This window comes from Lichenostomus cassidix, chromosome 7 (genome assembly GCF_008360975.1).
Source record: "Lichenostomus cassidix isolate B80296 chromosome 7, HeHo_3.0, whole genome shotgun sequence".
Classification (NCBI taxonomy): Eukaryota; Metazoa; Chordata; class Aves; order Passeriformes; family Meliphagidae; genus Lichenostomus; species Lichenostomus cassidix.
Genome location: NC_139488.1, coordinates 22,040,820 through 22,054,414, shown reverse-complemented (window position 1 = coordinate 22,054,414; position 13,595 = coordinate 22,040,820). Strand labels below are relative to the sequence as shown.

The following is a 13,595-nucleotide window of genomic DNA, read 5'->3' as shown; positions in this document are numbered from 1 at the left end:
AGCGCCGCCCGCCGCCAGCGCGGCGCGGCACGTGTCGGGCGGAGCGCGGCGGCGGGGCCGGGGCGCGGCGCGGCGGCGGCGGCAGGCGGCTCTCCTGCTCCGGCGGTGCGAGGTACGGGCCGGAGGAGGGGGTGGGTTGTCCCTGCGCTGCCCCGGCTGCAGTAGCCCCGCCTGGCAGCTCTGCCCCGGCCCCGTCTGCGGGGCGCGGGTTGCTGCGGTGCTGCACGGTGCGTGGCGCGGTGCGGGTGGCTGCCGGCGCGGGGCATGGTGCATGGCATGGCACGGTGCGGGGAGGTGCATGGCACGGGGCACGGCACGGCATCAGCGCGGGGCTCGGGGCTGGATGCGGCACGGCGTGGAGCAGTCCCGCGCTCCCCACCGTACGGGTTTGCACGGCACGGCACGGACGTGGTGCGGTGACCCCGGTGCCTGTCTGTGTCCCCTTCCTTCCCCGGCTGTACGTGTGTCTGTCAGAGCCGTCCGTACGTCCAGTGGAGGGGCTGCTTATTGTAACTGTCTGGTGCTGGCACTTCGTTCTGGAGTGAATTTTGTTCGTGTGTTCGTTCGTGTATCTGTGGACTGTGCAGGCTCCGTCCCGTCTGGTACCCTGTGAAGGGCCTGTTGTGCGGGAGAGTCATGGAAAAGGGCGCTTCAGTGACTGCCTCCCTTTTAACTTCGTTTAGGCGGTCAGGCTGGAATGAATGGCTGTGATGGTTTATCCAGGGTAGTTCAGTGGAGTATAGGATTCATTGAAATATTTAAGCTCTATAAAGTACTTGTGTAATAATACAAATTTCAACGTAGCCATGTGTCAGAGAGATCCACAGGTTAAAACCTTAATGCTGGAAAACTTTGTGTGTTTACTGTCTTATGTGTCACATTTTCATTCTGGTATGCATGTGTGTCTGTTTCTCGGCCATGACAGAGGAGAGCCAGGGGCTGTGCAGCCCACTCCTGTTTTGTTTGGTTTTGAGGCTGTGGGTGTCACAGCAGCATCCAAATGCTTTGATGTAAGCAGCAGCACCCTTCCTGCTCCTTTCCTCCATGGACAGGCACATCAGTATTTCTTCCCAGGAAAATCTTCCATGGCCTCTAATCCTTCTCCTCTGTGAGCTCTTCCCATCTGTGTCTATCAGTCAGAGTCCCTTCTCCCGAATCCTCAAACCAGCTTTGCCCCTGTGGCTTTATCCCTATCTTAACATCCACTCCTAGTCTAGACACTCCACAGCTAAATTATTCTCAGCCGATGGCCAAGGGATTAGGGAAGAGCTGTGGAGATGGATGCTGGACCCGATGACTGTCTCCATGCAGCCCCTTGCTCACAGAGCTGGGGCAGCCTGCCTGAAGCATTACCAACTCATCTTTATTGCAAAGGGGCAGTGTGAACTGCTTGCCTCAGCCCTCCAAGATGTGCCAGATTGCGTTTTTCTCAGCAAAACAGGGAAGCACCTGCATTGGCACTGTGAAACAGCCTTTGGGGCTGAGGGAAAGCCCTCCTGGAGTCCCTGTAAGCAACATGTGGGAGATGCTGTAGCTGCCAGCATTGCAGGGACATGCCTGCTCACTTTCCTTCAGAATCTGTTAAGCCTCAATGGTCAATACAAGGTATGGTGATTTATGTGGGCCAATTCTGTTTACTGATGTGCTTATGGAGAGAGCGGGGATGTGTGAGTGCACACAGGTTGGCAGGCTGTGGATTTTTCTGGCCTCCCTTTGAATCTGGCCTGCTGGCATGACGCTTCTATTACTGAAAATTACTTCTAGCGGGAATGCTGAATCACGTACTCCCCATAACCAGGAGATACAGTAGGATGAAGGTATCAGTCATTTCCTTTTCTTTAGTGGTGTTTGTTTTTTTTAGTTTCCCATTTTGTCTTGTGCTCTTCTTTGGCAACCCAGGCAGTGATGCTGCCAGGCTGGGTACTTCAGCATGGTGGTTATTAGCAGAATTCTCCCTCTTATTCCTTTTAAATTTCTATTTTAAATTTTAACCCATTCCTAAGTCTCTTTATGAAGGGCTGCCTGACAAAAAAAATAAATCTTTAGTTGTGTTTTACACTCTTGAGATCTTTCCAGACTGCTGGTTTGTCCCCTCCCGATCTTAGTCATCCCATATTGTGCCAGACAAAATTAGCTCCTAACCTTTCCTTATAAATCAATCCCTCTGGCCCACTACAAATTTTTTTTTTGCTCTTCTCTGAACTCCATCTGTTGAGAGTGATAGAAACGCCAGGCAGGATCCCGGTAGGTGTCCATCCTGCCTCCTTCCAGAGGTGGCACAGAGTAAGGGGCAAGTGGCCTCTAGTGGCCGTGGCCAGCCATCAATGTACCAAAGGGGATCACCAGTGCTTTCAGGCTGTGGACTCTCCATTCTTCAGAAACAGGAAAGCTGGTAGGCTTAGGGTCGGAGAACACACCTCTCATCCTCACCTCTCTCTCATCCACAAAGCAGCAGAGTCTTCTGACAGCTGGGCTCCAAGTCCTGCTGGCTTGGGATGCCCACACATCGCATCCTGCTTTCACAGGGTGGTGAGTGGGGTGTTGATGGAAACCCTGTGGGTATCTCTCAGTCCCTCTGAAATTTCAAAGCGAGTCCCCAGGGCTCTTTTAGTGCTACTACAACTGTCTGGCTTTTAGCTGTTCAGCCTCATTAGAGTGATAGCTTCAGCATAATTCTGAATGTGCTGCTTTGATGGGTAAAGAAAGACTAAGGGCTGGATTTTCCCTCCCTTTTAACTTCGTTTAGGCAGTCAGGCTGTAGTTTTAAACTCAGTGTAACATCTTGCAAAGCTGGTGTCAGCAGAGTGTGTTGCACCCAGCAGTTCTCCTGGATGTGGGTTTCGTCTCTCCTGGAGCTCAAAATGCCCCTGGAGCCTCTCTCTTGCTCCAGACACCTGAGCTTGACCTGAAACAAAGCACATTGCTTCCCACCACTGCTGATAGTTTTTAGTTTACTTCAAAGGCCTCACAAGGCAGGTTAGTGGCACAGAGTTGAAGTTGAGCGTTAGCATTTTTTCTTTCTTTACCGTTTTGCTAGGTTTTAGGGATTCTGCTTCTACAGGAGCTGCCATCCAAAGCCTCAGTATCTTTTTACTCCCTAAGTAACAGTGCATGCAACACGTTTTTGTAGACAGTCTAGTTGTGAATGTTCTGATCCTTAAAAATGTCCAATCCTTACTTTAAGAGTTGTGATGCCATGGCCCTGCAAAGTGAGGTTCCCTAGCCAGCTCTTCCCACTGGAATAAAATGTTCCCCGCCTTCAGTTTCAAATGCACTGCTGTTTGTTTTCATGGAATTATACCCTCTTCTTGAATTTAATGAAAAAATTTAAAAAAAAAGCCATGTATTAACCTTTTCTCTATCATATCTCCTACGAAAAGGCAATTCAGTCTCTGCTTACAGATGATTTACAGACCTTTCTCATTTTCTTCTGCTATCTCTTGGAACCTCTTTACTCTATTTTTCTTGGAAAACAGGGTTTGAAGTTGAAGGTTACAGCTTAAGATCTATAGAGTGGATTGGGTGTTTTAATTCTTTTCTGCCTTGTTCCTTATGGCCTGGACGCTGCTGTTCAGATGTCTGTCTTGGCAGCCTATTTCTCTTGAGCTGTTGGGGTCTTACTGATGATTAAATTACTGAGCAATCCAATGAGGTGTGTATCAGGGGTTTCTTCCATTAAGCTTTGCCTTGTTCCTGATAGTCAGGAAGGTTTACCAAAGGAGCATCTTTCATCAGTGGTCAGGTTAGCTCCTCAAAAACTTGCCTTACAGATGGCCCTGGGATTTTTGGTTTGGATAAGCTCTTCAGGTAGGCAGAGGAAACAGACTGTAGAGCTTCTGGAGATCTTCAAAGATAGAAGGGATGATGAAGTGGCCTTTCTGGTGTCATCCTTAGACAATCTGTTTTAGTGTTTTAGTCATCTGTCTTGAACAGTGTCCCATACTAGGTACTTTAGATGAGATAGTAAGAAACCCCTCAGCAGATAGCCTGGACACAGTCTATAGTCTTATTCCAAAGCTTTCATAGCTGGAGAATAGCTTGTTCTGAATGATGGGTTTAACTTCTCTTAATTTTCTTTGTCATAAATACAACTCGTTACCAGAGAGATCGCCAAGCTGTCCTCTGACTTTGCAGTTTTTTCTTCCTTGATGACAATCACTGAAAAAAAATGTTTTCTTTTGCCAGTTTTAAATTCATTTGTATTCTATCCTTGTAGTTTTAACGAATGTCCCTTTTCTTGTGCTGTGAGCTGGGGACACTTTGCTTCTCCCTGTGCCCAAAGCACTGTGTATGTGCTTACATCTTCTCTGCTTCAGATGAGTTTTTGGAGGTCAGTATCTTCCCAGTGCTGCTCTCTGTACCATCTCCAGTTCTTCCTGGGGTGCCGCCCATGCTGCTCAGGCTGTGCTGCTGCTGTAGATGATATGACTAGAGGTGTTTCTGTGTTAGTCTGTATCCCACGCCTTGTCAAGTGTGGTATCTCATTGCTTTCCTCACCTGTAGTTGGTTATTGAGCAGATCATTCCTTTGGGCTGCCCTCAGGGACTTGTGTGTCCCTTAGCCCTGCTGGTGCTGATACTGCACAGATCTGCAGCCTGAAGTTTGGCCTCTTTGCCTGTAACATCTGTTGTTTTGTGTGTGGCGTTTGAATGATGACCTGTTTGTCCTTGTGCTATCTCTGTGGTCTGAACAGCTCTCTCTGAGGTTCCTTCTGGCCTTTTTTGGGATCTGCCCAATTAAAGATAGGTGCCCCAGGACCACTATGCTGCCTGCTCCTGGCGTGTACTCTCAGCACCTGATCTCTCTGGCTTTTTTTTTTTCCCTGGTGGTCAGTCACACCCCAGCGTTGCACAGATGTGCTGCTGTAGAGGTGGCTGAGAAGGAAACCTTTCTTTCTCTCGCACATCCCATGCAGGAGCTATACATAGCTGCTGTCTCCGCTGGCCCCTCTGACCTTTCAGAGAAGGACAGGATCCAATCTACCCCTGACCATTGGAGCCAGTGGCCAAAGCAGTGCAGACTGGGCCACTCACCCCTGCACACTGCTGGGGACAGGCCTGTCCTAGTGATGCTGGGGAGGTTCTCCAAGGGCTGGTGAGGTCATCTCTGGATTAGGAGCCAGGGGGTTGAGGGCAGTGGCCAGCAGTCTCCCACGACATTCCCTTGTCCTGCCCTCTCTCCACAGGTTATGCCACTCTCCAGGTTTGCTGGGTGCCTGCCGGTGAAAGAGAAGGGTTGATATTTTGCCCAGGCCCTTAGGTCCTGATCCAAAATGGCAGCTGGAGAGTCCCCTCCCGTAGGAGATGTCTTCATCGACTTGCAGCAGGTGAGGTGGGAATCCAGCAGCAGTGGGGCCTGTCTCTCCCCTGGGGACTGTGCTCCTGCCGGCTGAGAGCGGGACTGGTGCCCTGGCAGCATACTGCAGTAGGAGACACAGCCTGTGTTTACTGGGGACAGGTCTGCACAAAGGGTGCCCCAAGGCTGCCCACGGGCCCATGTCCTCTCTCTACAGACAGCAAACTGTGGCCCAGAAAAGGCCAGAGATTGCTCTGTGAGGTCCCTCCCTGTGCTTTCGCATGCCATTGGGTGGGGTATGCAAGTGGCAGGATGAGCTGTGCAGCTTTAAAATAGACTATCCACATTTAGGCTGGGCTCGGGACATCTGTGCTGAGAGGAGAAGCAGGCTCACCCACAGAGCTGCTCCCAGGCCACAGCTAGGAACAGGTGGGGGATGCAAGGAGAAGGACCTCTTGGCTAAAGCTGCCTTGCTCCCTCTTTCTGCCTAGCACAGACAGATTTGTCACAGTTGGGCCTCCTCCTGTTTCCATGGAAACACGGGAGTCCACAACAGCTCCGCGCTGGCATTTCAGCTATATTGACGGAAAATTTTACCAGCTGCAGCTGCTCAGGAGAAAGAAAGGCAGGCCAGGGGACACCTGGTGATGCTCATCTCAGGGCATTTCCACCAGCAAAAAGCAGAGAAGTTCCCATTGCCTGAAACAGGAGGAAAATTGGCAGAAAAGCCTGAAGAAAACATCCAAGAGGAACGGGGATTCCCTGGGTGTGTGGAAGGGAGGTGGGAAGGCACAGGGTGGTCACTGACTCAAGGGCAGCTCACCAGAGCAGGGATGCTGTTTCCCTTGCTGTATTTCCCAAGGGGAAAGAGAGAGGAGGTCTAAGAAATGAGAGAGATGACAGACTGGGCAAAGGGAAGACCAGAGGGCAGCAGTTGAATGTGAGGAGAGAGAAATTCCAGCCAAACAAAAGCTACACATTTCCTCTAATAGGAAAGACAGGCACTGGTATAGTTTCTTGATACCTGCCACTGAAGAGAGGTGTGGAGGACCACTAAGGTATCCCTGCAGAGTGTGCCTTGGAGCTTGCTGGTCTGTTCTGGCACTTGGTTTTGAGCAGAGCTATGCTCTATGTGAGTGATTATGCCCCAGGCCTGTCGTGTGGAGCCTGCTGCTCCTTAGCAAGCCAGCACTGTTGGCAGGGCAGGAGGATCCAGAGGGCTTTAGGGGTCTGCCATGTTTGATTCTTACCTGGCGGTTTCTGTGCAGGGCAGAGATCACGCAGAGAAAGCCTCTCCTGGTGCCGAGGACGATGAGGACTTGGATAAGACTTTGTCAATCGAGAGATTTGGGGACCTGATAAGCAAGTCAGCATCAAGCAATCTGGAGAAGCAAAGTCGCAGCTACAGTGAGAGAGATTTTGAATGTATGTAGGTTTTGAAACTTGTACCCACTTCCACCCTCGCCACCAGCCTTCACTTAGTCCCACGTGCTCTGCAGCCTTGTGCCAGGACTGCAGATTGTATTAGCCTGCTCTTCACTTCCTTCCTCCAGAGCGTTCCCAAGGTGCTATGTACACACAGTTTAGCACCAGTGCCCACGGCCTGTTTCCAGTCTGTTCCCTGTTTTCTCTGTCTCCACAGGCATAGCTACTGCACAGCCCACCCAAAGCATAGCTCAGCCTGGGGTGTTTGCTCACCTCCTAGACCAGTCTCTGAGACCTCTGCAGCTGCTTCTCATGTTGAAATTTCCAGTTTGAAATAATTTTTCTTCCATGTGGCTGCAAAGAAACAACCAAATATGACCAGAAGCCAGGCTGTCCTCCCCAGTCTGAAAGCAGATGGCTCCAGTCAGACATGCTTGTGTATTTCTAAATAGCGCTCAAGAATCCATTGGGCCTATCTGATCAAAGAAAGGAACTGCAAAATAAAAATGGAGTGTGAATTTAAAGTGCTGTAGTTATCTTACCTGAATTCATCCAAGCAGCATATTTTTTCCTCCAACTGCCCTTTCATGATGAAGGCAACTGGTCTGCCCAGCCTCACCTTTGGGTGTAAAATGAGAATGTACCCACAAGAGTGACCGTAAGCTGTTGCCTGGTGTAGGTGGGTTGTGTTACTCTGTAGTTACAGCAGTGAAGGGTATGGAGAGGCCCCCATCCAGCAGCCTGTTTGTGTGGCAGACATGTAGCAAGGGTTGGGAGATTTTCCCAGTCTGTGGCTCTCCACAGTCACATGCTGCTTATTTGCCAGCTTGGCTTTGATGGGATACAACCTTGGGAACATTATGTCCCAAGTACATCACCAGGCTGTTTTCTGCTTGGCCACTCATTTCCAATGGCTGTTATAAAAGCTTGCTGGTAAAAGTCTATTACTGTAGTGCACCCCAGCTGCTGTTTTTTGCCTGTGTCATTTCTCTACAGAGGCTCCATTCAAATAACACTTCTCATCTGGGCTCAGAGTCACTCATGCACATGGCTGCAAGCTGCTAATAGCTTTGCTGTGGGTTGAATTCCTGTCCTGTGCCCGTAGGACCTACCTGCTCGGAAGCTCTGCCTGTGTGCACAGGTGTGCGGGTTGGCTTGGAGGACATGGGTGATCTGCTTGAGCATGCATGGCAGAAGCTTTTTGAAAATTTGACTAGAGATTTGTACTGTTTGGGGTTGGGGTTTCTTCCTTCTTAATAGGAGACTCCTTCTTCCTTTGTCAGAATCAAGCTTGTTTTCCTCTGAGCTCCTGATGTATTCCTGTTGTCTAGGACTACATCAACCCTGGTTATCAAAAATTTTATGCAGTGTATATTCATAAAGATGGAAGATCTAGTTAGGTCATTAGACTTTTAAAGATAACATACCAGCCCATAGAGGTGAATGCTCTCTGGGCTTAGAAACATTTCCTGCTCTAGTTGAAGACAGAAATTCCTAATATGTAGGCTCTGCCTTCTGGGCTCCCTATCCAAATTACTTTTTCATATCTCCTGTGTCAAGTTCACCAAGAAGTGTAATCAAACACCTGGAACACTAGTTTGGCAGTAACTTTCCATCCAGGCAGGCAATGCAATGCAGGGAGCAGGGAAGGAGGGCAGGGACCAGACACACAGGAGGACAGGGAGGAGGAAGAGAGAGGTATGAATCTTTTTGTGTTTGGGAGAGGTGTGTTTTTCCCACCTCCAGACCATGTCTGTGGAGATGTGATCAGTTGACATGAGGAGGGCTGAGTGCTGGGGTGAAGAGAAGAGCAGTGCTCCCCTCTTTTGTGCCAGACCACACACCTACCCTCGCCACCCTTCCCTGCAGCCCAAGGCTTCAATTTCCTCCTGATCCAAATCATAAATGTTTCTGTCTTGGGCTGAAGTGAACAAGCCAGAAGGGAAAGATGGGCTGCATCCTCACCAGCAGCTTTGTGCTGTTGAAGGAGCAACGTGTGTGTAGTTGGGGTCGTCCTTGCTTCTTATATTAGCAATTCATGCCTGACCTATCTGTGGCATGCAGAGCAGTGCTATGGAAGTACAGCAGCAGGACAGGAGGGTCTTTCTGCCAAATCCTGTGAGTGAAATAGGGTACACCCAGTTAAGTTGAAGAAAAGAACACTTTTGAGGGAAAAGTGTTTATAAAGGGCCCAGCCGTTCCAATTTGCAGACATCTGACCATTCCCAGTCTCCTCTAATCTTGCCACAAGCTGCTGCTTCTGAACTGGCGGGATGTGTGAAATATCCCTGCTGTTCCCAAGGGGGGAAACAAGGGAGAAAAGACTTGAGAAACCAAAGGAAAGGAAACATGACAGCAGAACAATGAACCTGCCTGGCTCTCTCAGGGAGAAGGTTACAGCTTACATTGAAAATGTCCTTTGAAGGTAGTTTTCACTATAAACAGATTTAGCTGCCATGTCACAGGAAAGCTGGGAAGGAACCAAATCAAAACAGACTGGAAACAATTCCTCAGGAAGAGCTGCCGAGCAACACCCCCTTGCCAAGTGGCTAGTGCCCTCCTGATTTCAGCAGCTCTGGGTGCAGCCCCAGGATCTGTGCATCCTGCAGACTGTCTGTGGGAGGCTTTGTGCCTGCAGATAGCCCTTGCAGCAATGGCTTCCCTTTTTCTCACAGGGGAATGCTGAGCTTATCCTGTTCCCTGCCTGGTGCGTTGCCTTTGTTTTGGAGTGAAGGCTCAGAAATGCCCTTAATTTCTTCTCACTCTGTAATTCCCACAGCACCCACATCAAGCCTGTATGAATTTCTCTTTGTAGATTAGTTTAAAGAAAAGTCCTTCTGCCCTGTTTCTTTATCCTGGTTTTTAAAAGACAGCCTCCTAACTAAACCTAAATTTCAGAGGCTGGTAGACACATGCCCTCCAAGTACCTGGGCTGTGGACTTAGGTTGCATTTGCACTGTTGTTCCTGGGGCTATGTAGGTGGAACTTTCTGTCAAAGCCTGGGGGATAAATAAGCTGCATCTATTTAACTCAAAGAAAGATTATGCAGAAATCACAGAATCATTTAGGATGGAAGATCCAAAGATCATCAAGTCCAGCTGTAAACCTAACACCAAGTCCACCACTAAGCCATGACCTTACATGCTAATGTCTCTAGAAAGTTTGTAAAGGGCCCAAATCATGCTTTGTTTGAGGATGGAAGAAACATTTCCCCGTGTTTAGGAAGGGGATGTTGGCTCTAGCAGGTCACTGCAGCTCTGCACAGCCATGCAAATGGGCTTTGGCAACACAGGGAGAGGAGTGCTGCCTTCCCCAGGGCAGTGGAGCTCTGTTGGGGTGGTTTGGCACTGCACAAGGGCTGTCTCCCCACCTACCCCAAGCTGGACACGGCCTGCCACATCACTGAAAGAGTTTTGCTATGTCCCTGTGGGCTGGTGGCTCTCCTTGCCCTTCCTGGCCCTTGATCTTCAGACCATGCTGTTTCCTGGAGGGGCGCCTGGCAGGTTCCTCCCAGCCTCTTCCTGCCCCTGATTCTCTTTTTCTCTCTCAGTCCACCGCCAAACCTCGCACCACATCCATCATCCCCTTTCCACTCACCTCCCTTCTGCCCTCAAGTTCCGAAAGAGGCCACCCCGTGCCAGCAGGAGGAAAAAAAGGAGGAGGAAAAAGAAGAAAACCTCAATACCCCCCTCAGAGGTCACCCCCACCATCCAGGAAGAGGACGAGGAGGGAGGAGAAGAGGAGGAAGAGGAGGAAGAAGAAGAAGAGGAGGAAGGAGAATCTGAGGCAGAGGAGGTCCAGGAGAAAGAAATCTCTGCAGAGTCTGAGGCTGAAGCTCGTGGGAAGGACACATTCCCTAAGCTGGAGTCCCCAAGCAAACCAAAGGCAAGGCTGGGGTATCCCTATCTGGATGGGTCTTGGAGTCTGGGGGGAGGTGGTGGGAGGGTGCCAGCGAGTGTACTGCTCAGGGGTAGGAAGTTGTAGCTGTGCAGTATTGTGGTAAGAGTATTTTTGTCCTTGTCTAGCAGAGATGGCCACCAAAGGACAGTGACAGGTAGGTCATTGCTTGGTGTGGATCCAAGGGCGGGTGTGCCTGACCATTTTGGAGGTGATCTTCCCATGGGGGAAGATCAATGTGTGTGGTCTTAGGGTTTATAATATAGTGGAGGGCTCGATATGGTCCCAGGGTATGGGGCATGTGGGGGATGTCATTGTGGCCCATTCTGGGGAGAACCTGTGTGCCAAGGATTGGGGTGAAGGCTGTCTGCCCCAGCTCTTGCTGTCAGGACTGTTGTCTCTGCAGTTCACCGTCGGCAGCGATGAGGAGGAGTCCAGCAGCACTCTGGCTCCCGCGCAGTTCCACGTGGAGGAGGAGTGTGGCATCCTGTCCCCCATGCCTCGCTTTGCTGACCTGCTGCAGGACAAGGGCCCTGCCTCCCTCCACAGGTAGGCGAGCAGCTCCCTGCTGCTCTCCCTGACTTTAGGTCGCTGCACAGAGTCTGTCCCCGGGTAGTGGCTGTACTTAGCCTGAACTTGCCTGCTGAGTCAGAAGGGGCATGAGCCCCAGAAGGAGAGCATCTGTGAGCAGCAGGGCTGCTCTCTGATGGGGCAGTCACTGCATGGGACTCGTGCAATCTCCCTGTGTCCGTGGCATCCCCATAGTGCAGGTTTGGAGGCACTGGGTTTCCTCCCAGCTAGCTTGTGCTGTCATGCTGACCTGCAAGCTGGGAAGCCCCAGGAGCAGACCATGAGGCCATAAACACAGAAGTGTGAGTTAATGGCCTCGTCGTTCAGCACTGGGCACAAGCTGATTCCAGTCTGTGGTAGGGAAGAGGAGGGGCAGAAGGGGCACTATTCAGGTTTTGCAGTAGGTGACTCCTGGCTCTGCTCCTACTCAGGGACTTGCTGGTCAGGGATGAGCTGTGCGACTCTGACGCCTGAGGACCACTGCTCATTCTCATTCACCCTGCTTACAGCCGTGAGTGTCTTTTGTTCCTGCAGCCCCCCCGGGCCTCGAGAACGTCTGTCACGTGGGTGGGAGAAGCGCAAGGCCTGGGGCCAGGTGGCGAGTGGACAGCGGGTTACCTATGACTTGAAGGAGAGGATGTGCATCGGGAGCATGACCACCCTGGAGAGTGCGGTGTACCAGCGTGTCCCCACGGATGAGGCCGAGGCCCAGATGCTGGCGTCTGCTGACTTGGACGGCATGAAAAGTGAGGCTTTACAACACTACCTGCTTTACCTGTGCGTGTGTCCCTTTGTCCCATGCTTATCTTGCCCTCCCCCAGCAGCCTCAGGCATGGTCTTCAGCCTGCCACAGGACCTGGTCCTCATCTTCCTGTTCCCCAGATCCCTTTTTTCCAACAATGCCTCATCTCTGTCAGCTTTGCATTGTCCACAGTGCTGATCCTCATGTTTTCAGCATCTTTACTCCCACCCACCCCATGGATGCTTGCTCCTCCACCCACCCGACTGTCCTCTCCGGTTCAGGGTTCCCAGCATTTCCCTGAGACCCAGCTCTCTTCTCTCCTGACACACTTTCCCAGCGATCAGCCCTCTTTGTGACACGCCAGCTCTGGTATTGCAGAAAACCTGAGGTGAGGAGCCTCCCCTCTCCTCTGCTCTCCTGGCAGAGGCAGCTGCCCCCTCTGGAGCGCCTCAGAGGGAGACTACCCCTGTGCGTGGCACGAGGACAGAGAGAAGAGACGTCATGGAAATGCACGCTCCGGGCCCGAGGACATGGAGAATTCAATAGGTTGCTCTGCAGGCTGGAGAGGGAGGGAGACACCAGAGGGGAGTGAGGGAGAGAAGCAGTGCTACACACACAGCCTGGCTGTCCCCGGGCCCTGCATCCCTGGGCATCTGGCACAAGACCCTGCGGCAAAGCGAGGACCCCGTTCCTGAGGAGCTGGTGGGGCAGCCCCCCACGGAAGCATCCCTGGGTGGAGCCAGCCTTCCTGGAACCGCATCAGTCCTCGAGGCTGCTGCAGCCGCCACCTTCATGCCCCGTGAGCAGGGCAGCGAGGCACCGGGGCTGGCCCCAGGGCTGTGGTGAAGACCCCCAGGGGGCAGCTTGCTTTCCACACATCAGCCTGGCTCTCCTGGCTCCTCATCTGAAGGTGTGTCGTTCATGACACCTGACCCCTTCACAAGGACAAAATGACAACACTTCAAGAGAGGCAGGAGCCAGCGAAGGAATCAGAAGGGGGCAGCAGCCCGGAGGCAGTGATAAGCACCTGTATTCGCAACTCACTCGGCTATGAAGAATTTGATGAATTTGCCTTCAATTTTGAAGACTATGATTTATGGGAGGCCATCAGAAACCATCTGGGCTACCCAGACGGGGAGCCCACCTGTAAGTACTGGAGCAGTGACCCCACAGTTGCAACTGTAGATCAGAGCCCCCAGCTGCAGTGCATAACCCCTCCTGTGTTTGTTGTCTGTACCCTCTCCGTGTCAGGTTGGTCTCCTGGGTTAGAGGAAGTAAAGTCTGCCCCACTGTGTGTCTGGGTACCAGAGGAGTTGCCTGATGCCTGTGTGTCTTTGTGAGGTCTTAGTAGTGATCTGTGTTGTAGTGCTGAGGTGCTTTCCTGTGCGTGTCTTGCTCAAGCAGCTCCGGAGGCAGCTGCATCTTGCTGTTTGTGCTTATCAGAATGTGGCCCATGCTGTGGCCAGAGAAAAAGCAGCTGCTCCAAGGTGTGTATAAGGACGAAGAGATTTCCCCTTCCATTTGTAGCACAAGGTGACAGTGTGCTGCTGCTCTGTTTGCTGGAATTTGAGTCGAAGTGCGGATCTGACAGCAGAGGTGGATATCAGGTTCTCAGTTTTGCACTGTAGTTTAATTGCCCAGAGAAAAAAATAACCTAGTCTTTGTA

At 51.3% G+C, this 13,595-nt stretch overlaps 1 protein-coding gene across 2 annotated transcripts in view; it reads left to right on the top strand.

The window, feature by feature from the left end:
• Nucleotides 1-3: 3 nt before the first annotated feature.
• SLC4A3 (solute carrier family 4 member 3) overlaps nt 4-13,595 on the top strand; it is a 34,080-nt gene continuing 20,488 nt past the window's right edge. For both annotated transcript variants that reach the window (XM_085066674.1, XM_085066673.1), the window contains exons 1-6: nt 4-112; nt 5,186-5,326; nt 6,564-6,720; nt 10,271-10,605; nt 11,024-11,166; nt 11,722-11,933. In XM_085066674.1, coding sequence (XP_084922800.1) covers nt 5,273-5,326; nt 6,564-6,720; nt 10,271-10,605; nt 11,024-11,166; nt 11,722-11,933 — 901 coding nt within the window. In that variant the 5' untranslated portion in view covers nt 4-112; nt 5,186-5,272. The remainder of the gene's footprint in view (nt 113-5,185; nt 5,327-6,563; nt 6,721-10,270; nt 10,606-11,023; nt 11,167-11,721; nt 11,934-13,595) is intronic.